General features: G+C 35.8%; 1 protein-coding gene across 1 annotated transcript in view; it reads right to left on the reverse strand.

Moving 5' to 3' along the window:
- Positions 1-25,107, reverse strand: part of OLA1 (Obg like ATPase 1) — a 192,556-nt gene that overhangs the window by 57,913 nt on the left and 109,536 nt on the right. Inside the window, exon 5 of the mRNA XM_024122194.3 lies at positions 21,052-21,227. Within this exon, the coding sequence (XP_023977962.1) occupies positions 21,052-21,227 (176 nt within the window). The remainder of the gene's footprint in view (positions 1-21,051; positions 21,228-25,107) is intronic.

The following is a 25,107-nucleotide window of genomic DNA, read 5'->3' on the forward strand; positions in this document are numbered from 1 at the left end:
CCTCCCCCTCTCTCACACACACACACACACACACACACACACACACACACACACACACATATCACTCTCTCAATGAATTATTTGGCATACTTGGCAGAATGCAAAAAGAGCGCCTATGAAACAAGAGCATGAGTCCATAAATAGAGAACAGAGTGAGGTTAGAAAAAAATGGATGAGATGTCAAGAGAGTTGATGAACTAAGACAGATTTTTAAGGAAGCCAAAATCAAAGCCGGAAAATAAAAATCCAAGTTGGAGATTCACCTGATATGGCAGAATATAATCAGTGGTTTGAAGGTCAAACTTGAAAAGGGGTTATACTGAAGTATAACATATACTCAGTGTAACATACAAAAGTGTACAGCTTAATGAAGTATCACAGAATGAACATATGCATGTAACTACCACCTGATGAACACACAGAATATTACCAGTAATGCAGTCACAATGCTCCACTCCTCTCAAGAGATAAGCACTATCCTGGCTTTTTTACACCACAAATTAGCCCGTTATTAAAATTTATGGAAATAGATTCATAAAATACGTATTGTTGTGTCCAGCTTCTTTCGTTCAACATTGTTCGTGAAATTCATCCACGTTGTTAAATATAGTCGTAGTGTGTTCTTTCTTTGCCATGTAATATTCCTCTGTAGGAATATACCCCAATTTGCCTATTCTACTATTGATAGACACTGAGGTTGTTTATACTTTAAAACTATTACAAATAAAGCTTCTATAAACAGTCTTATACATGTACTTCAGTAAACTTATGTATGCATTTCTCTTGAGCATATACCTAAGACTGGAATTGCTCCACTCTCAGGTCACACATTTACTCAAACTTCATATACATTGCTGATCAGTTTTCAAAAGCAGATGTACTAATTTACACTCCCATCAACACTGTCTCAGAATTCCATTTGCTTCACATTTCCTCCAACGTTCGGTACTGTCAGTTTTCTTAATTTATGGTAAGTGTGTAGTATCTCATAGTCTGAATTTGCATTTCCCTAATGATTACTGGGGGATTTCATCTCTTATGAGGTACTTGTTCAAGCCTTTTGCCTATTTTTCTATTGGGCTGCCTTTTTCTTATTTATAGTTCTTGGCATATTCTGTAGACAAGTTCTTTATTAGATACTGCAAATATGTTCTTTCACTCTGTAGCTTACCTTTTCAAATTTTGTTTAGCAAAAGTCCTAATTTTAATGTAGCCCAATTTTAAAATCTTTTCCTTTACTGTTCTTTGTGTCGTGTTTAAAAAAATATTTGTCTATTCCAAGGTCATGAAAATATTCTATGTTATATTATAGATGTTTTATTCTATAAGAGTTTCACGTTTTACTCTTTGTAAACTTCACTTTTTGTGTATAGTGTGAGGTGGGTGAGAATTTATTTTCTCTCCCACAAGGATATCCAACTGACCCAACACCTTTTCTTTCTTTTTTTTTTGGCTGTGTCAGGTCTCAGTTGCAGCACGTGGGATCTTCGCTGAGGTGTGCGGGATCCTTTGCTGTGGCACTCGGGCTTCTCTCTAGTTGTGGCGTGAAGGTTTTTCTTTCTCTACTTGTGCTCGGGCTCCAGGGTGCATGGGCTCCGTAGTTGTGGCACATGGGCTCCAGAGCACATGGGCTTTGTAGTTTGCGGCACGTGGGCTCTCTTGTTGAGGTACACGAGCTCAGTAGTTGTGGTACACAGGCTTAGTTGCCCCATGGCATGTGGCATCTTAGTTCCCCGACCAAGGATCGAACCCGCATCCTCTGCATTGGAAGGCAGATTCTTCACCACTGGACCACCAGGGAAGTCCCCCAGCATCATTTCTTGATAAAAGTATTCCTTTTCCATTACTATGCAGTGCCATCTCTACCACAAATCAAAGTGTATTTGTGTCTGTATACCCATTCTGTTCCATTGGTCAATTTGTCTATCCTTGCCTGTCTTAATCACTGCAGATTTATAATAGTCTTGATATAAGGTTCATGATTACGAAGTCCTCCATCTTTGTTCTTTGAGACTGTCTTGCTTATTTTGGGACCTCTGCATTTCCATGTAAAACTTAGTTTGTCAATCTCTACAAAAAACAAAACGATGGGATTTTGGGATCTCGCTGAATCTATAGATCAATTTAGAGAGATATGACATCTTTAAAATATCGAGTCTTCCAGTCAAAACATGGTGTAACCTTCCATTTATTTAATTATTTATTAATTTCTCTAAAGAAATGCTTTATAGTTTTCTGTGTAGAAATTTTAGTATAACTTTCAATAGATTTATTCCTAGGTGTCTGAATTTTTAAAATGCCACTACAACTGGCATCTTTTTAAAAAAATTTCCTTTGCCACTACAACTGGCATCTTTTTAAAAAAATTTCCTTTAAGTTCTGGATTATGAAATACAAATCATTTTTTATATTGACCTTGTATCCAACAACCCAGATGACTTCATACACTAATTCCAATGGTCTATATCCCAAATTCTGTAATGTTTTCTAAATACACAGCATGCTGTCTGTGAATAATGTCACTTTCATTTTATCTTATTTAATGTAAGAATTATATAAGACCGAATAGAAGCAGTGATAGTAAGCATGACTGGTTCTGTTCCCGATATGAGGGGGAAAGCATTCAGTATTTCATCATTAGGTATAATTGCTTATGTAGGTTTTCTTTTAGATACCCTTTCTCAGATTAAGGAGATTACCCTCTGTTCCTAGAGGTCTTTTTTTTTAAATCATAAGTAATCAAATATTATCAAAACCTTTCCCCAATGTTTAAAGATGTATGATTTTTCTCCTTTATTCTGTACATTAATTTTTAATATCAACCTACTTTGCATTCCTACAATTTTAGTCATATCATATTATCATTAATATTTATTACTGGGTTCAGTTTGTTAATATTTTATTTAAGATTGTGCATTTATGTTCATGAAAGAGATTTGTATTTAACTCTTCTTCCTTATATTGCATGGTTTGGGTATCAGGACTCTTCTGACCTCATAAAACCAGTTGGCAAGTTTTCCCCCTTTTTCTGTTCTGTAGAAGAATGTGCATAAGACTTTAATTGTATAGTGAAGTTACCTGGGCCAGGAGTTTTCTTTATAATAGGGTTTTAAATAATGAGTTCAGTTTCTTCAGTAGATACAGGACTAATGAGGTTTTTAAATTTCTCTTTACATTAGCTTTGTTAAGTAGTCTTTAAAGATATTTGTTCATTTCACATTTTTCAAATTACTGTCATAAGTTGTTTATAATATCCCCCTATTAGCATATTAATGTCTGTTGGATCTGTACTCCTCTTTCATTCCTGGTGCTAGTTTTGGGCTTCCTTTTCACTCTTTCACCAGTCTTGCTAAGAACTTACAAATCTTATTAGTGTTTTCAAAGAAGTGACTCTTGGCCTTTTTGAGCCTCTTTATTACATGTTTCTTTCTTTTCTATTTTATTAATGTCTGCTCTCATCTTTATTCGTTTTTCCATTACTTTCGCTGGGTTCTTTTCCCAACTTCTTCAGATGGATACTTTGAGAACACTGATTCTACCCTTTCTTATTTTGGATATATACATTTGAGACTATAGATTTATAGAATTTGATTGTATACATCAGAAAAGAACACAACAAATTTTGAAATATTGTATTTTCATTATCATAGGGTTAAAACATTTTATTTCCATTATGACTTCTTCCTTAAAACATAACATCTTTTAGAAGTGTACTGTTTAATTTCCAAATAGAAATTTTCTAGTAATCTTTTCATTATTGATTGCTGATTTTAATTCCATAGTGGTCAGATAACATATTCTTTATGATTTCAATCATTTGAAATGTGTTCATTTGCTATATGGCTAATAATATGGAAAATTTTGGTAAACGTTAAATTGGTACTTGATAAGAATGTACAACTGGGTCACACTCCTTAATCACATTGTTTAAGTCTTCTATATTCTTACTAAAATTTTGTCTGCTTGTTCTATCAATTACTAAAAGAAGTATTAAAATATTTTATCATGACTGTAGATTTGGGTCTTTTTAAAAAACTTTTTAGTTCTATCAGTTTTTGCTTTATATATTTTGAAGTTATGTTATTAGGCATATACAAACTTAAAATTATTTTATCCTCCTGGTAGATTGAACATTTAGCATTATGAAATGCTTCCTTATAACTCCTTTAAAGTCTATTTTGATATTACTATAATACAGTGGCTTTTTTTTTGAGAGGGGTGGTATATATTTCTCCATCCTTTACTTCCAATTTTTCCATGTCTTCATATTTAAGATGTATCTTACAAGCAGCATAGAGGTAGGTTTTAAAAATCCAATCTGACATTCTCTGTCTTAACTAATTTTTAAAAAAGTTATTGAGATGAAATTACAAGAGGGAAGAGATATGGGAACATATGTATATGTATAACTGATTCACTTTGTTGTAAAGCAGAAACTAACACACCATTGTAAAGCAATTATACTCCATTAAAGATGTTAAAAAAAATCCAATCTGACATTGTCTGTCTTAAGTAATTTTTAAAAAATTTATTGAGATGAAATTCACATAAACATAAAATTAACCATTTTAAAGTAATTTAGTACTAAGCCTTCATACTGTGATGCGACCACCACCTCTATGGACTTCTAAAACATTTCAATCACTTTAAAGTAAAACCGTGTACTCATTAAGCAGTTTGCCCCCATTCTCCCCTCCCACTAGCTCCTGGCAACCACCAATCTTCAGTTCTGTCTCTATGAATTTACCTACTCTGCATATTTTACACATATGGAATCATACAATGTATGTGACCTTTATGTCTGGGTTCTTTCACTTAGCATAATATTTTCAAGGTTGATCCACATCTGGCATCTGCATTCATTTACTTTTTAAGGCTGAATAATATTCATTGTTATGTATATACCACAATTTGTTTATCTACTCAACCCCTGATGGACATTTGGGCTGCTTCTATCTTCTGGCTATTGTGAATAGTGCTGCTATAAACATGCATGTACACATATTTGTTTGAGCACCAGTTTTCAATTCTTTTGGAAATATCAATCTGGGAGTGGAACTGCGGGGTCACATGGTAATTCCATGTTTAACTCTTTGAGAAACTCTTTGTCTTTTAACTGGAGTATTATATCATTTTAAATTATGTCATTATCACCCCCATTGTGCTATTATTGTCATGTATTTTAACTGTACCTCTATATATTAAAGTCATAAGACATTTTAATTTTGCTATGTTTTTACCTTTTATTTTGAAATAATTTCAAACTTAAAGAAAAACTACAATAATAGAGAATGTCTGTACACATAGATTCATTAAAGTATCATTTTGCCGTATTTGTTTTATCCTTTATCTTTATATGTATGCATATACACAAGAAAATATAGGCATAATATTACATCTGTATATTGCCATAGGTATTGCCAGAATTCAGTGATAGACTAGATATGAGAAATGATGGAAACAGAATGTGTCAAAAACGATTAAGTTTTTGGTTTGCATAATCTAACAGACAGTGGTACAATTCACTGAGCTAAGAAACCCTGAAGAGAATCAGGTTTGAGGGAGTTTGATTTCAGATGTGCTAACTTTTGAGTTGTCTTTGAGAAACACATGAGATGTCAAGTCAGGAATTAAATATACTAGCCTGGAGTTCAGAGGACAGATTGGGGTTAGAGATACAAATCTGGAAGCTATTTGTATTTAAATAGTAATTGTATCAATGGATATGGATGGCATCACATAGAAAGAGAATTGAGAGAAGAGATGAGAGCCTAAGACTCAACTTTAAGTAACGCCAATATTTAATAGCAAAGGTATAAGAAGATGAGCCTGCAAAAGAAACTGAGAAGTTGCTAGAGAAGTAGGAGGGAAACCAGGAGAATGTGGTCATGGAATCCAAGGGAAGAGTAGTTCAGGCAACGACCCAACAGTGTCCAATACTACTGACAAATCAAGATGACTGAAAATGTTCCTTGGATTTAACAATGCAAAAGCCACTAATGACCCTGGTGTAACCTGTTTGACTTTAACGAGCAGATAAACCAGATAGACAGAACTGAGTTATTAGGAGGTAGAAAAAAATAACACTTTCAAGAGGTTTTAAAGAAGGAGAATAGAGAAAATATGGTAATTGAAGGATGAGAAGTGTGGTATTCAGTAAGAAGTGTTTTTTAAGATTAAAAAAGACATCTTTAAATAGTTGATGCAAACGGTCTAGTTTGAGAGGGACGAGTTGTATATACAAGAAGGAACTACTGGTGATTGAAATACAACTTTGTGAATACACTAAAAACCACTGAATTATATATATTAAAAGAGTTGGGCTTCCCTGGTGGCGCAGTGGTTGAGAATCTGCCTGTCAATGCAGGGGACACAGGTTCGAGCCCTGGTCTGGGAAGATCCCACATGCCACGGAGCAACTGGGTCCATGTGCCACAATTACTGCGCGTCTGGAGCCTGTGCTCCGCAACAAGAGAGGCCGCGATAGTGAAAGGCCCGCGCACCGCAATGAAGAGTGGCCCCACTTGCCACAACTAGAGAAAGCCCTCGCACAGAAACGAAGACACAACAAAGCCATAAATAAATAAATAAATAAATTTTTTTAAAAAATGGCTTTGTAACTCGAAATGTCACTGTGTTAAGAAAACACATAAGGAGCTTCTTCTTAATCTTCATAAATTACATTGCCTATCCAAATTTTCAGGTTAGTGAAGATGAAATTGATCCTAAAGCCTATGACTTCTCATATGTGCATCTATTCCAGCTTCACATCTCCTACCACATTCCTTTTCCAATCTCAGACAGAAACTTCAAAACCCTTTCTCTAGTGCAAAGCTAAAATGATAGTTTGATGAATATAGGTCAGAAACAGCTAAGGACAATATATATGCATTTACCTCTTTTTTTGGAGGCCACCTAAAGGAAATAATTTCCTTAGACCTTTTTTTTCTTAAAAAAATTAATAATACATTGCTATGAAAAAAAAATCAAGTAACAGAGAGGTATAGAGGGTAAAGAGTCAAAGTGCCCACCCCAATCACTCACTCTCACAGCCACTAGTCCCTTTCCAAACACTTTACCGTTAAAAACCTTTTTCAGTTTCCAAATGTTTACTGTTAAAACATAACAATTGAGCATATTTCCATACCTCTTTTGATGCACTTATAAAAATACAGCTATCATTTTTTACAAAAACCGGATTATACTATAAATATTGTTGTTTGTAACTTACTTTTTTTTAAGGCAAAAGTAGTTATAATGTAAAAATATTCACTAATAAATAAACTACTTAAAATAACTCATCCTAAAATGTCTTTCCCTGCTTAATATTGGTCTTTATCCCCACGAACTGTCAGATTGTTATATTATGATATCAAGCAAACTGTTGGTAAAATTGTATCGAGGAGACCTCCATTTTCACTACTAATGAACTAAGTGATTCAGAGTAACTGCGCCTATAAAGACAACAATAAAGCAGGCCTAAATAGAGAAAATATCTTCTTAACAGTACCAAGGACCTAAAAAGGTAGTGAGGCATTACTAGACCAAGAAAAGGGTAGGGGAAGGCCTAAGACTCTTCTACCCTGGGGTGGAGGGTAGAGGGCTGGTGGCTGCTCTAAAGCAGTGATCCTCAAACCTTGTGTAGCGTGCATAACAGGAGAGCCTGTTAAAACACATCCCCAGAGATTCTGATTTAGTAGATCTGTAGCTTGCATTTCTAAGAAGCTCCCAGGTGATGGTGATGCTGCTGGTGTGAGGACCACACTTTAATTGTGCCTGATCTAGACTAGAGACTGGACAGCAGGGGATGAGGAAAGTATAAAAATGATGTAAGGGGGCTTCCCTGGTGGCGCAGTGGTTGAGTCCGCCTGCCGATGCAGGGGACACGGGTTCGTGCCCCAGTCTGGGAAGATCCCACATGCCGTGGAGCGGCTAGGCCCATGAGCCATGGCTGCTGAGCCCGCGCGTCCGGAGCCTGTGCTCCGCAACGGGAGAGGCCACAACAGTGAGAGGCCCGCGTACCACAAAAAAAAAAAAAAAAATGATGTAAGGAACACACATAAGACCATAGAATCCATGGGATATTAACCCCTCATTCCATCTTCCCTTCTCACCTTCACCTCAGAAGGTTTGGGACCCCACTGCTGCTCTTGGCCACTTTTACCTAGACTCATCTGCCGATCCTCAGAAAAAAAAAAAAAATGATGTAAGGAACACACATAAGACCATAGAATCCATGGGATATTAACCCCTCATTCCATCTTCCCTTCTCACCTTCACCTCAGAAGGTTTGGGACCCCACTGCTGCTCTTGGCCACTTTTACCTAGACTCATCTGCCGATCCTCAGGAAAGAGCTAGGACGCCAAAGCTCTTTGATTTATGACAGAGGAGGCACCTCACTGGAGTAGGGAAAGGACAGTCCTTTTTTTAAATTTTTATTTATTTTATTTATTTTTATTTTTGGCTGCGTTGGGTCTTTGTTGCTGCGCACGGGCTTTCTCTAGTTGCGGCGAGCAGGGGCTACTCTTCCTTGCAGTGCATGGGCTTCTCATTGTGGTGGCTTCTCTTGTTGCAGAGCATGGGCTCTAGGTGTGCAGGCTTCAACAGTTGTGGTGTGCGGGCTCAGTAATTGTGGCTTGTGGGCTCTAGAGCGTAGGCTCAGTAGTTGTGGTGCACGGGCTTAGTTGCTCTGCGGCATGTGGGATCTTCGCGGACCAGGGCTCGAATCCGTGTCCCCTGCATTGGCAGGCGGATTCTTAACCACTGCGCCACCAGGGAAGCCCAGGACAGTCTTTTTTAAAAATGGTGCTGGAACAACAGGTTTTCCATATGGGGGGAAAAAGATCAAATTGGATGACTGCCTTAAACTACTTACAAAAAATGAATTCCAGGTGGGTTAATGAGCTAAGTGTGAAAGATAAAACAATAATGCTTTTAGAATACAAGAGATTATCTTGATGACCTTAAGGTAGGAAAGTTTCTGAAACAAGACAGGAAAACACTAACCTTAAAATTAAAACCTGGTCATCAAAAGATACTATTAAAAAGATTAAAAATAAAAGCCACAGAATGGGAGAACATATTTGCAATCCATTCAAAGCAAATGACTAATATCCAAAATATATAAGTAACCTTCTTCTCACACACACACACACACACACACACACACACACACACACACACACATATCACTCTCTCAATGAATTATTTGGCATACTTGGCAGAATGCAAAAAGAGCGCCTATGAAACAAGAGCATGAGTCCATAAATAGAGAACAGAGTGAGGTTAGAAAAAAATGGATGAGATGTCAAGAGAGTTGATGAACTAAGACAGATTTTTAAGGAAGCCAAAATCAAAGCCGGAAAATAAAAATCCAAGTTGGAGATTCACCTGATATGGCAGAATATAATCAGTGGTTTGAAGGTCAAACTTGAAAAGGGGTTATACTGAAGTATAACATATACTCAGTGTAACATACAAAAGTGTACAGCTTAATGAAGTATCACAGAATGAACATATGCATGTAACTACCACCTGATGAACACACAGAATATTACCAGTAATGCAGTCACAATGCTCCACTCCTCTCAAGAGATAAGCACTATCCTGGCTTTTTTACACCACAAATTAGCCCGTTATTAAAATTTATGGAAATAGATTCATAAAATACGTATTGTTGTGTCCAGCTTCTTTCGTTCAACATTGTTCGTGAAATTCATCCACGTTGTTAAATATAGTCGTAGTGTGTTCTTTCTTTGCCATGTAATATTCCTCTGTAGGAATATACCCCAATTTGCCTATTCTACTATTGATAGACACTGAGGTTGTTTATACTTTAAAACTATTACAAATAAAGCTTCTATAAACAGTCTTATACATGTACTTCAGTAAACTTATGTATGCATTTCTCTTGAGCATATACCTAAGACTGGAATTGCTCCACTCTCAGGTCACACATTTACTCAAACTTCATATACATTGCTGATCAGTTTTCAAAAGCAGATGTACTAATTTACACTCCCATCAACACTGTCTCAGAATTCCATTTGCTTCACATTTCCTCCAACGTTCGGTACTGTCAGTTTTCTTAATTTATGGTAAGTGTGTAGTATCTCATAGTCTGAATTTGCATTTCCCTAATGATTACTGGGGGATTTCATCTCTTATGAGGTACTTGTTCAAGCCTTTTGCCTATTTTTCTATTGGGCTGCCTTTTTCTTATTTATAGTTCTTGGCATATTCTGTAGACAAGTTCTTTATTAGATACTGCAAATATGTTCTTTCACTCTGTAGCTTACCTTTTCAAATTTTGTTTAGCAAAAGTCCTAATTTTAATGTAGCCCAATTTTAAAATCTTTTCCTTTACTGTTCTTTGTGTCGTGTTTAAAAAAATATTTGTCTATTCCAAGGTCATGAAAATATTCTATGTTATATTATAGATGTTTTATTCTATAAGAGTTTCACGTTTTACTCTTTGTAAACTTCACTTTTTGTGTATAGTGTGAGGTGGGTGAGAATTTATTTTCTCTCCCACAAGGATATCCAACTGACCCAACACCTTTTCTTTCTTTTTTTTTTGGCTGTGTCAGGTCTCAGTTGCAGCACGTGGGATCTTCGCTGAGGTGTGCGGGATCCTTTGCTGTGGCACTCGGGCTTCTCTCTAGTTGTGGCGTGAAGGTTTTTCTTTCTCTACTTGTGCTCGGGCTCCAGGGTGCATGGGCTCCGTAGTTGTGGCACATGGGCTCCAGAGCACATGGGCTTTGTAGTTTGCGGCACGTGGGCTCTCTTGTTGAGGTACACGAGCTCAGTAGTTGTGGTACACAGGCTTAGTTGCCCCATGGCATGTGGCATCTTAGTTCCCCGACCAAGGATCGAACCCGCATCCTCTGCATTGGAAGGCAGATTCTTCACCACTGGACCACCAGGGAAGTCCCCCAGCATCATTTCTTGATAAAAGTATTCCTTTTCCATTACTATGCAGTGCCATCTCTACCACAAATCAAAGTGTATTTGTGTCTGTATACCCATTCTGTTCCATTGGTCAATTTGTCTATCCTTGCCTGTCTTAATCACTGCAGATTTATAATAGTCTTGATATAAGGTTCATGATTACGAAGTCCTCCATCTTTGTTCTTTGAGACTGTCTTGCTTATTTTGGGACCTCTGCATTTCCATGTAAAACTTAGTTTGTCAATCTCTACAAAAAACAAAACGATGGGATTTTGGGATCTCGCTGAATCTATAGATCAATTTAGAGAGATATGACATCTTTAAAATATCGAGTCTTCCAGTCAAAACATGGTGTAACCTTCCATTTATTTAATTATTTATTAATTTCTCTAAAGAAATGCTTTATAGTTTTCTGTGTAGAAATTTTAGTGTAACTTTCAATAGATTTATTCCTAGGTGTCTGAATTTTTAAAATGCCACTACAACTGGCATCTTTTTAAAAAAATTTCCTTTAAGTTCTGGATTATGAAATACAAATCATTTTTTATATTGACCTTGTATCCAACAACCCAGATGACTTCATACACTAATTCCAATGGTCTATATCCCAAATTCTGTAATGTTTTCTAAATACACAGCATGCTGTCTGTGAATAATGTCACTTTCATTTTATCTTATTTAATGTAAGAATTATATAAGACCGAATAGAAGCAGTGATAGTAAGCATGACTGGTTCTGTTCCCGATATGAGGGGGAAAGCATTCAGTATTTCATCATTAGGTATAATTGCTTATGTAGGTTTTCTTTTAGATACCCTTTCTCAGATTAAGGAGATTACCCTCTGTTCCTAGAGGTCTTTTTTTTTAAATCATAAGTAATCAAATATTATCAAAACCTTTCCCCAATGTTTAAAGATGTATGATTTTTCTCCTTTATTCTGTACATTAATTTTTAATATCAACCTACTTTGCATTCCTACAATTTTAGTCATATCATATTATCATTAATATTTATTACTGGGTTCAGTTTGTTAATATTTTATTTAAGATTGTGCATTTATGTTCATGAAAGAGATTTGTATTTAACTCTTCTTCCTTATATTGCATGGTTTGGGTATCAGGACTCTTCTGACCTCATAAAACCAGTTGGCAAGTTTTCCCCCTTTTTCTGTTCTGTAGAAGAATGTGCATAAGACTTTAATTGTATAGTGAAGTTACCTGGGCCAGGAGTTTTCTTTATAATAGGGTTTTAAATAATGAGTTCAGTTTCTTCAGTAGATACAGGACTAATGAGGTTTTTAAATTTCTCTTTACATTAGCTTTGTTAAGTAGTCTTTAAAGATATTTGTTCATTTCACATTTTTCAAATTACTGTCATAAGTTGTTTATAATATCCCCCTATTAGCATATTAATGTCTGTTGGATCTGTACTCCTCTTTCATTCCTGGTGCTAGTTTTGGGCTTCCTTTTCACTCTTTCACCAGTCTTGCTAAGAACTTACAAATCTTATTAGTGTTTTCAAAGAAGTGACTCTTGGCCTTTTTGAGCCTCTTTATTACATGTTTCTTTCTTTTCTATTTTATTAATGTCTGCTCTCATCTTTATTCGTTTTTCCATTACTTTCGCTGGGTTCTTTTCCCAACTTCTTCAGATGGATACTTTGAGAACACTGATTCTACCCTTTCTTATTTTGGATATATACATTTGAGACTATAGATTTATAGAATTTGATTGTATACATCAGAAAAGAACACAACAAATTTTGAAATATTGTATTTTCATTATCATAGGGTTAAAACATTTTATTTCCATTATGACTTCTTCCTTAAAACATAACATCTTTTAGAAGTGTACTGTTTAATTTCCAAATAGAAATTTTCTAGTAATCTTTTCATTATTGATTGCTGATTTTAATTCCATAGTGGTCAGATAACATATTCTTTATGATTTCAATCATTTGAAATGTGTTCATTTGCTATATGGCTAATAATATGGAAAATTTTGGTAAACGTTAAATTGGTACTTGATAAGAATGTACAACTGGGTCACACTCCTTAATCACATTGTTTAAGTCTTCTATATTCTTACTAAAATTTTGTCTGCTTGTTCTATCAATTACTAAAAGAAGTATTAAAATATTTTATCATGACTGTAGATTTGGGTCTTTTTAAAAAACTTTTTAGTTCTATCAGTTTTTGCTTTATATATTTTGAAGTTATGTTATTAGGCATATACAAACTTAAAATTATTTTATCCTCCTGGTAGATTGAACATTTAGCATTATGAAATGCTTCCTTATAACTCCTTTAAAGTCTATTTTGATATTACTATAATACAGTGGCTTTTTTTTTGAGAGGGGTGGTATATATTTCTCCATCCTTTACTTCCAATTTTTCCATGTCTTCATATTTAAGATGTATCTTACAAGCAGCATAGAGGTAGGTTTTAAAAATCCAATCTGACATTCTCTGTCTTAACTAATTTTTAAAAAATTTATTGAGATGAAATTCACATAAACATAAAATTAACCATTTTAAAGTAATTTAGTACTAAGCCTTCATACTGTGATGCGACCACCACCTCTATGGACTTCTAAAACATTTCAATCACTTTAAAGTAAAACCGTGTACTCATTAAGCAGTTTGCCCCCATTCTCCCCTCCCACTAGCTCCTGGCAACCACCAATCTTCAGTTCTCTCTATGAATTTACCTACTCTGCATGTTTTACACATATGGAATCATACAATATATGTGACCTTTATGTCTGGGTTCCTTCACTTAGCATAATATTTTCAAGGTTGATCCACATCTGGCATCTGCATTCATTTACTTTTTAAGGCTGAATAATATTCATTGTTATGTATATACCACAATTTGTTTATCTACTCAACCCCTGATGGACATTTGGGCTGCTTCTATCTTCTGGCTATTGTGAATAGTGCTGCTATAAACATGCATGTACACATATTTGTTTGAGCACCAGTTTTCAATTCTTTTGGAAATATCAATCTGGGAGTGGAACTGCGGGGTCACATGGTAATTCCATGTTTAACTCTTTGAGAAACTCTTTGTCTTTTAACTGGAGTATTATATCATTTTAAATTATGTCATTATCACACCCATTGTGCCATTATTGTCATGTATTTTAACTGTACCTCTATATATTAAAGTCATAAGACATTTTAATTTTGCTATGTTTTTACCTTTTATTTTGAAATAATTTCAAACTTAAAGAAAAACTACAATAATAGAGAATGTCTGTACACATAGATTCATTAAAGTATCATTTTGCCGTATTTGTTTTATCCTTTATCTTTATATGTATGCATATACACAAGAAAATATAGGCATAATATTACATCTGTATATTGCCATAGGTATTGCCAGAATTCAGTGATAGACTAGATATGAGAAATGATGGAAACAGAATGTGTCAAAAACGATTAAGTTTTTGGTTTGCATAATCTAACAGACAGTGGTACAATTCACTGAGCTAAGAAACCCTGAAGAGAATCAGGTTTGAGGGAGTTTGATTTCAGATGTGCTAACTTTTGAGTTGTCTTTGAGAAACACATGAGATGTCAAGTCAGGAATTAAATATACTAGCCTGGAGTTCAGAGGACAGATTGGGGTTAGAGATACAAATCTGGAAGCTATTTGTATTTAAATAGTAATTGTATCAATGGATATGGATGGCATCACATAGAAAGAGAATTGAGAGAAGAGATGAGAGCCTAAGACTCAACTTTAAGTAACGCCAATATTTAATAGCAAAGGTATAAGAAGATGAGCCTGCAAAAGAAACTGAGAAGTTGCTAGAGAAGTAGGAGGGAAACCAGGAGAATGTGGTCATGGAATCCAAGGGAAGAGTAGTTCAGGCAACGACCCAACAGTGTCCAATACTACTGACAAATCAAGATGACTGAAAATGTTCCTTGGATTTAACAATGCAAAAGCCACTAATGACCCTGGTGTAACCTGTTTGACTTTAACGAGCAGATAAACCAGATAGACAGAACTGAGTTATTAGGAGGTAGAAAAAAATAACACTTTCAAGAGGTTTTAAAGAAGGAGAATAGAGAAAATATGGTAATTGAAGGATGAGAAGTGTGGTATTCAGTAAGAAGTGTTTTTTAAGATTAAAAAAGACATCTTTAAATAGTTGATGCAAACGGTCTAGTTTGAGAGGGACGAGTTGTATATACAAGAAGGAACTACTGGTGATTGAAATACAACTTTGTGAATACACTAAAAACCACTGAATTATATATATTAAAAGAGTTGGGCTTCCCTGGTGGCGCAGTGGTTGAGAATCTGCCTGTCAATGCAGGGGACACAGGTTCGAGCCCTGGTCTGGGAAGATCCCACATGCCACGGAGCAACTGGGTCCATGTGCCACAATTACTGCGCGTCTGGAGCCTGTGCTCCGCAACAAGAGAGGCCGCGATAGTGAAAGGCCCGCGCACCGCAATGAAGAGTGGCCCCACTTGCCACAACTAGAGAAAGCCCTCGCACAGAAACGAAGACACAACAAAGCCATAAATAAATAAATAAATAAATTTTTTTAAAAAATGGCTTTGTAACTCAAAATGTCACTGTGTTAAGAAAACACATAAGGAGCTTCTTCTTAATCTTCATAAATTACATTGCCTATCCAAATTTTCAGGTTAGTGAAGATGAAATTGATCCTAAAGCCTATGACTTCTCATATGTGCATCTATTCCAGCTTCACATCTCCTACCACATTCCTTTTCCAATCTCAGACAGAAACTTCAAAACCCTTTCTCTAGTGCAAAGCTAAAATGATAGTTTGATGAATATAGGTCAGAAACAGCTAAGGACAATATATATGCATTTACCTCTTTTTTTGGAGGCCACCTAAAGGAAATAATTTCCTTAGACCTTTTTTTTCTTAAAAAAATTAATAATACATTGCTATGAAAAAAAAATCAAGTAACAGAGAGGTATAGAGGGTAAAGAGTCAAAGTGCCCACCCCAATCACTCACTCTCACAGCCACTAGTCCCTTTCCAAACACTTTACCGTTAAAAACCTTTTTCAGTTTCCAAATGTTTACTGTTAAAACATAACAATTGAGCATATTTCCATACCTCTTTTGATGCACTTATAAAAATACAGCTATCATTTTTTACAAAAACCGGATTATACTATAAATATTGTTGTTTGTAACTTACTTTTTTTTAAGGCAAAAGTAGTTATAATGTAAAAATATTCACTAATAAATAAACTACTTAAAATAACTCATCCTAAAATGTCTTTCCCTGCTTAATATTGGTCTTTATCCCCACGAACTGTCAGATTGTTATATTATGATATCAAGCAAACTGTTGGTAAAATTGTATCGAGGAGACCTCCATTTTCACTACTAATGAACTAAGTGATTCAGAGTAACTGCGCCTATAAAGACAACAATAAAGCAGGCCTAAATAGAGAAAATATCTTCTTAACAGTACCAAGGACCTAAAAAGGTAGTGAGGCATTACTAGACCAAGAAAAGGGTAGGGGAAGGCCTAAGACTCTTCTACCCTGGGGTGGAGGGTAGAGGGCTGGTGGCTGCTCTAAAGCAGTGATCCTCAAACCTTGTGTAGCGTGCATAACAGGAGAGCCTGTTAAAACACATCCCCAGAGATTCTGATTTAGTAGATCTGTAGCTTGCATTTCTAAGAAGCTCCCAGGTGATGGTGATGCTGCTGGTGTGAGGACCACACTTTAATTGTGCCTGATCTAGACTAGAGACTGGACAGCAGGGGATGAGGAAAGTATAAAAATGATGTAAGGGGGCTTCCCTGGTGGCGCAGTGGTTGAGTCCGCCTGCCGATGCAGGGGACACGGGTTCGTGCCCCAGTCTGGGAAGACCCCACATGCCGTGGAGCGGCTAGGCCCATGAGCCATGGCTGCTGAGCCTGCGCGTCCGGAGCCTGTGCTCCGCAACGGGAGAGGCCACAACAGTGAGAGGCCCGCGTACCACAAAAAAAAAAAAAAAAATGATGTAAGGAACACACATAAGACCATAGAATCCATGGGATATTAACCCCTCATTCCATCTTCCCTTCTCACCTTCACCTCAGAAGGTTTGGGACCCCACTGCTGCTCTTGGCCACTTTTACCTAGACTCATCTGCCGATCCTCAGGAAAGAGCTAGGACGCCAAAGCTCTTTGATTTATGACAGAGGAGGCACCTCACTGGAGTAGGGAAAGGACAGTCCTTTTTTTAAATTTTTATTTATTTTATTTATTTTTATTTTTGGCTGCGTTGGGTCTTTGTTGCTGCGCACGGGCTTTCTCTAGTTGCGGCGAGCAGGGGCTACTCTTCCTTGCAGTGCATGGGCTTCTCATTGTGGTGGCTTCTCTTGTTGCAGAGCATGGGCTCTAGGTGTGCAGGCTTCAACAGTTGTGGTGTGCGGGCTCAGTAATTGTGGCTTGTGGGCTCTAGAGCGTAGGCTCAGTAGTTGTGGTGCACGGGCTTAGTTGCTCTGCGGCATGTGGGATCTTCGCGGACCAGGGCTCGAATCCGTGTCCCCTGCATTGGCAGGCGGATTCTTAACCACTGCGCCACCAGGGAAGCCCAGGACAGTCTTTTTTAAAAATGGTGCTGGAACAACAGGTTTTCCATATGGGGGGAAAAAGATCAAATTGGATGACTGCCTTAAACTACTTACAAAAAATGAATTCCAGGTGGGTTAATGAGCTAAGTGTGAAAGATAAAACAATAATGCTTTTAGAATACAAGAGATTATCTTGATGACCTTAAGGTAGGAAAGTTTCTGAAACAAGACAGGAAAACACTAACCTTAAAATTAAAACCTGGTCATCAAAAGATACTATTAAAAAGATTAAAAATAAAAGCCACAGAATGGGAGAACATATTTGCAATCCATTCAAAGCAAATGACTAATATCCAAAATATATAAGTAACCTTCTCAAATTATTGAGAAAAAGACACTGATCCAATAGAAAATGAGCAAAATAATTAGAACAAGCAGTTGACAAAAGAGGAAATCCTAAAGGGCCAATCAATATTTAAAAAGGTCTCCAATCTTACATAACTAGAGAACTGCAAATGAGAACCATAACCAAATACCATTACACAGCTATCAAACTGCAAAAATGAAAAAATCTGATAATACCAAGTATTGACAACAGGATAAACTCTCACAGACCAGGAAAACAGTGTTATCTAGTAAAGTCGAAGATATACATATACTACTGACTTCTGTAATAAATATAAGGCTTAGACTACCCTTACATGCATCAGGATGTAAAAGAATGTTCACAGCTGCATTGCTCATGATTATAAAAAACTTTGAGGCAAAATTCAAATGCCCACTGACAGTAGAACAGATCTTAAAATTATGGTATATTTTTTCAATGAAATATTTTACATTAAGAAAAACAAATGGGGCTTCCCTGGTGGCACAGTGGTTGCGCGTCCACCTGCCGATGCAGGGGAACTGGGTTCGCGCCCCGGTCTGGGAGGATCCCACATGCCACGGAGCGGCTGGGCCCGTGGGCCATGGCCGCTGAGCCTGCGCGTCCGGAGCCTGTGCTCCGCAACGGGAGAGGCCACAGCAGAGGGAGGCCCGCATACCCCAAAAAAAAAAAAAAAAAAAAAGAAAAACAAATGAATTAAAGATAAATGTAACATAAATGAACTGTACAAAATAATGCTGAATGAAAATGCTCATATAAATAGATACAACATGATACCATTTATATAAAGTTTGCACTCAGGAAAATAATTCATATCATTGCAGGTGGCACATACACCGATAAGGATATTATTATAAATTTCAGGATTATGGTTAGCTGTGGGAAGACAGAAAGTTTTAAGACTGGTAAGTGATGGAGATATTTTGGGGTGCTAAACAATATTCTATTTCTTGACCTGCAAGTAGGTTTTACTCCCGTTTGTTTCACAACTATTTGTTAAACTATACATATGAGGTTAATGCATCTTTTGGTACATATTTTACAATTTTTAAAAGCATAAAAAAAAAACCCAACATATTGGCCCTGTAGTTGGACTAATATGGTTGAAAAACTTGATCTATAAATTACCAAGTATGAAATCTTGAGCAATTCACAAAACCTCTTGAAACTTGGCCTTCCTCAGTTTTAACACGGAGATAATAATATATACCTTGCATGTTGTGAGATTTAAATAACATATATAAAAAGTGCCCAACAGTGCCTGGCTCAATAAATAGAAATATAAGATGTTCCTACACTGAAGGATTCTGTATTGTAAAGATGTTAATTTTTTCCAAATTGCGTTACAGACCCAACCAGAGCCCTATTTTTGCTAACAACAAACTGAAAAAAAATTTCTAAAAGCCATCTGTTTTACCATACTTACAAGTATTGGCTTTGCTACAAGATAATCTATAGCATGAATTCACAATAGGTGTAATATTACTCCCAGAGGGGCAAAAATTGGTTCTTGGGGGTGAAAAAAAACTTCGTTATTAAAATGTTTTGTGGCTCTCCAAAGCTCAAGTCTATCCAACAAATTCTTACTTGTTAGTGTTTAATTTCTCTCATTAGGGAGAAATTTAATTAATTGAAATTTAATTCAATTTTTTTCCTTAGGGACAGTGATAATTTAAAAAAAAGGTTGAGAAACACGAATCTATAATTTATTCTGAAGCAGCTGAATCTAATATGAGGAAAGAAAATGATGAAATAATCACAGTTTTTGGAAATAAGAAGAAGTAATAACACTCAGCATTCTAGTTTTCTTTGCGAAGGCCAGGAAATGGTAACCCAAGAATTTCAGAAGAACATGATGCCTCTTTTCCCCATTTAAGTAAAAGCAAGATCGACAAATTTATTTTGAAGACGGTTAATGCTTCTGAAATATATATGGATGTCAGTAAGTTTCAATTAACTAAAGGATGACTGCATAAGGCTTTACTCTAATCAGAAACCATGCTGTCTGGGGCAAAGGAATTGCCTTCAATCCCAACATCTGTCTCATGACGTTTTCCCCGTTTACAGAAAGGGATATCTTTCATACCCACATGTGAAATCCCCTTTTCCATCCTAAATCTTGTACAATTTCCTCACACAAATCGCTCTCCTTTCTCCATTCTATTTGAATAGGGGAAAAGTGAAATAAGTATGATGTTAAGAAAAGTAAAATGACTTGGGCTCACTCCAGACTCTCAAGGAAATCAGTAGCACAACACAGGTCTCCCTGTTCCAAGACCAGGCACTTTCGACCATAATTTATTGGTAGTGTGACTATGTTTAGAGGTTGATTCTGTAATTGATTTCTTCCTATTAGAGTTCCCTAATCAAAGGTGTGTTTTCCAAACTTATTAAAAATAAATGAGAAAGCAAAAAGATAATCAGTTTCCAAAAATGAGAAAATAAAAAATAAACATATTAAAAACACATGAAAAGTTAAAAAGAAAGAAATCTCTTCCTATAACAAAAAAACATAAAAAGCAAGAACAGTTTGTGGAAGATGTTAATTAATGAGAAAATATATAATTAAGGCTGCTTTTTTAAGGTAAAAGACAATTTGATGATATTTAAACTAAAAGCTTCAAAACAGATTTTGAAACATTTCCTACAATATTACTAACAATTATTCACTATAATGTGATAGAAAACACATTTGAATATTAAAGACAATGATGTGTTTTCACTCCATAAAAGATTAAAATTATCTGTCTACTTTAATAGTGCATTCATTCGGTCAATCACTGTGGAAGACCAATTCCTTATGTAAATCACTTCTTCAAATCCACAAAACTCGTATTCAGTCCTTTATCTAAATCCAGTAAGTTTTCATCATAAAACCCCACATCTCCAACACCAAAAATTGAGGATATACATAGTAACCATAAAATACTCAACATTACTGCTATATATGGTTTCCTAAGAACACCTTAAACAGCCTGTCACCACAATCCTTTTCTGCCAAGACAAAACAAGGTTTCTCAACAATTTAACAGAAATGATCCTTGAATCCTAAAATTCCATAACAATATTAGTTATTGTATGTGCTTTACTTTAAAAATTTAATCAAGGAAAATGAACTCAAATACCTAAAGAAGCTGTAGATTTTACTTACATATTCAGGTTTTAGTTTTTTATCTCCTCCTCTCACAGCCACTTTTTCTAGTTTATCTATAATGGGCCCAATCATTTCCTCATCTTTAAGCTGAAGCTCTTCATGTATAATTTCTATATCTCGAATAGGATCTACACTTCCTTCAACATGTGTGATATCATCATCTTCAAAAGCACCTAAAATAAATTAAAGGGAAGCAATTCAATAAACAAATAACACAGAAGGTCATTATTCGAGTGAGTCAAGATTCCTAGAAGGTTAACAATTTATTCAAGTTATTCTGAATTCTTACAAGTAGGACAGAGTATTTTTTTTTCCTATTTAGTACTATTTAGGGCACTAGCAGCAAAACAGTAATTCAAGATCCTCAACGTTTCAAAAACTGATTGAAATAAATAAAATTATGATCTTTAAAGAAAGAAAATTATGCTCCAGAACTACTGGTATTTTCAGGTTTGGTACATTAAAAGATACTGTATTCTAGGCATGAGAGCCTGAAGTTCTAAACTGCACTATTAGGGTTTCCAAGGGAAACTGGATTTGGGGCGGGGGTGGTGAAATCATCTGGCAGACCTCTTCCCTGCTTCAATGTACTTTATCACTGTGGTTCTGACGGTGATTAGATAATGAACCACTCAGACACACAATTTACACAGCAGCTAATTTCATCGGTCTGATTTGAGGGTATGGTTTTTAGGGGACTATCAAAGAAGCAGATGAAGGTGCATTCGTCATATATGAGTGACAACCATTCACACTATCTGAACAAAATGGTGCTGGCCCTTATTAGAAACACATGTTATTATCACATATTTAAAGTGCAGTTGAAGCCATAATTTCAAATTGCCAACTGGAAACATAAGGGTAAAACAACCAGACATTACTCAAGCATGTGTACTGACTTTATGCCCTTTTGAAGACATAATGTGGCAACATAATTCAACTGGGATTTACTCAAATTATCAGATAACAGTATCACAAAAATGAACAAATACTAAGAAATATTATAAACAGAAAGCAATGATATACCCACAAAACAATAAACACATTTATAAACAAGTTAATTTAATTAAAATTACCAAATAGATTATATTCCCAAAATGAGATGCTTTCAAACATACAGTATCAATTATTTTAGATAGAGGTATCATAGGAATCCTGAAAGACAGTTTGATTGAGTTTGATAAGAGAAAAACAGTGACTACTGTTTTAAATATAATTCCCCAGAATTAAAAATAATTAATCTGTTCATATCTTAACATGGAAATATTCAGTAATAATAATTTTTAAAGTAAATTATTACAATTAAATATAACTATTTAAAATAATACTTAAGTATTCTCGGCAAACAATCGATGTTATATAGTACCTGATTCATACGAACAAAATTAGCAAGAAATGAGGAGGTACATTATATCTTACTAGTACACACACCAGACAATGGTTTAGGTAAATTTTTTGAATACCTGAAAAGTATGAAAAAAGTTTCCCTGGAAGCACAATACTATTCACTTCTTATCATGATGAGGCAACTTACACAAATAGCACAATAAAACAGGAAAACTGAAAATAAAAGTTAGTTTCCTGGCACGCCAATCAACAAAGGAAACATGGTCAGTTCAGTGATAGAAATAAAAAACTGTTTATGATACTCAGAATGAAAAATTTCTTATATAGTCATCTTGATGTAGGGGCTAATGAGTAACTATAGTGACGTCCTCAACAACATCCCTACAGTAAATGCATCAGCAGATTTTAAATGGCAATTTCTTAATTTCAGCCCTCATTTTTTAATTTATTTTTTTAACTTATTTATTTATTTATTTTTGGCTGTGTTGGGTCTTCATTACTCTGCATGGGCTTCATCTAGTTGTGGTGAGCGGGGGCTACTCTTCGTTGTGATGCACGGGCTTCTCATTGCAGTGGCTTCTCTTGTTGCAAAGCACGGGCTCTAGGCGCACAGGCTTCAGCAGACGCAGTACGTGTGCTCAGTAGTTGTGGCACACGGGCTAGTTGCTCTGCGGCATGTGGGATCTTCCCAGACCAGGGCTCGAACCCATGTCCCCTGCACTGGCAGGCAGATTCTTTTTTTTTTTAAACGTCTTTATTGGAGTATAATTGCTTTACAATGGTGTGTGTTAGTTTCTGCTTTATAACAAAGTGAATCAGTTATACATATACATACATCCCCATATCTCCTCCCTCTTGAGTCTCCCTCCTACCCTTCCTATCCCACCCCTCTAGGTGGACACAAAGCACAGAGCTGATCTCCCTGAGCTATGCGGCTGCTTTCCACTAGCTACCTATTTTACATTTGGTAGTGTATATATGTCCATGCCACTCTCTCACTTCGTCCCAGCTTACCGTTCCCCCTCCCCATGTCCTCAAGTCCATTCTCTATGTGGCAGGCAGATTCTTAACCACTGTACCACCAGGGAAGTCCCAGCCCTCAATTTTAATTAAGTGGATAACAGAAACTGAATTGCATTGTTGTTCCTATGCCTGAAAGTTAGTGTTCCTATTTTATTCATTTGTATATGAGGTGGTAACATATTATGCAAATAACTTAAATTTATTTTTAAAAATAAATAGTACCAAAAGTTAAGATAAAAATGAACTGAAGGGAACATTAAAGTTATCCTTCAAAACTGAATAGCCCTGTGATCAACTGAGGCCTAAAAGAGCTGTAAACTATAAGCTTACAGAAAATTTGGTGGCCATTGGGGCAACTTCCCATTTCTTACAACTAAAAAATCAGAGATTACTTTCCAAAGACGTGCTCCTGGGTCAACAGACATCACTGTACACTCACATCATAACATTCTTTCATATCTTTTTTAGTACAAGATTTACTGGTTAAGAATAAGGGCTTTAGGGACTTCCCTGGTGGTCCAGTGGTTGGGACTCCACAATCCCAATGCAGGAGGCCGGGGTTCGATCCCTGGTCAGGGAACTGGATCCTACATGCCACAACTAAAGATCCCAAGTGCAGCAAATGACAATCCCAAGTGCCGCAACTAAGACCTGGTGCAGCCAAATAAATAAATAAATATTTTTTTTAAAAAAAGAATAAGGGCTTTAACAGCCCTGCTGGTCATAAAATCTTAGACAAATCACTGAACCTCTAAGGATCTCATTATCATATCTTTAAAATGAAGATATTTCTACCTTTCAGAGGATGGGTATGATTAAATTGGATAATATATGTAAAGTGCTTAACAGAGAACTCTTTCAGTAACTGGGGCATATACTATTTTTTTTAAGATGTAGGAATTAGTAATTCAGAAGAAACTCCATAGTAATATACTCAAACATTAATTTTGAATATCATTTCATGTCACTAAATTCACCTTGGAACAGTTTATAATAAACTTTGCGAGTTTACAGGTTTTTCCCCCACTAATTCTTACTAGTTCACCACAATATTTTTACCCTAGTCCATGGCAAAAGTTATTTATTTCAACTTTACATTAACTAAAACAATTAGTATCATAAATGTTACAATTATTATCACAATTCCCTTTTGGGGGAAATACTTTACTGATAAAGAAGATGACTAGAGTCATCTTGAAGACTATATCATACTGAATTGCTTGATGAGAAAGTTATTTCTCTTTCAATTCTCCTTTAGTCCTTCTGACTATGTCAAGGAGAAAATGTTGGTTTGATGCCGTTGATCTTTAATGTTTAACATTTATAAATTTATAAATGTTGATAACTTTTTATCAACAGAACAGGCCTCAGCCTCAGAGCTTCTAAAGGCTAAATAATTAAATATGTAGTTTTCATTGTATTTATTTTCATTATCTTCAATTTTGGCAATTTCCCACTTACATTAGTGAAAACATTTCCTATTTAAATAAATTAAGTCAAAAATGTGAGATCACAATTTTTTTTGTAAAATCAAGAAATGTCTGAAAATATTAACTATAGTTATTTTGGTGATGGGATGTCATCTGATTTTTAAAAACTTTTTTGGTACTATTCCATATAAAATAGGATAATGTGGGCTTCCCTGGTGGCGCAGTGGTTGAGAGTCCGCCTGCCGATGCAGGG

This window comes from Physeter macrocephalus, chromosome 2, assembly GCF_002837175.3.
Source record: "Physeter macrocephalus isolate SW-GA chromosome 2, ASM283717v5, whole genome shotgun sequence".
Classification (NCBI taxonomy): Eukaryota; Metazoa; Chordata; class Mammalia; order Artiodactyla; family Physeteridae; genus Physeter; species Physeter macrocephalus.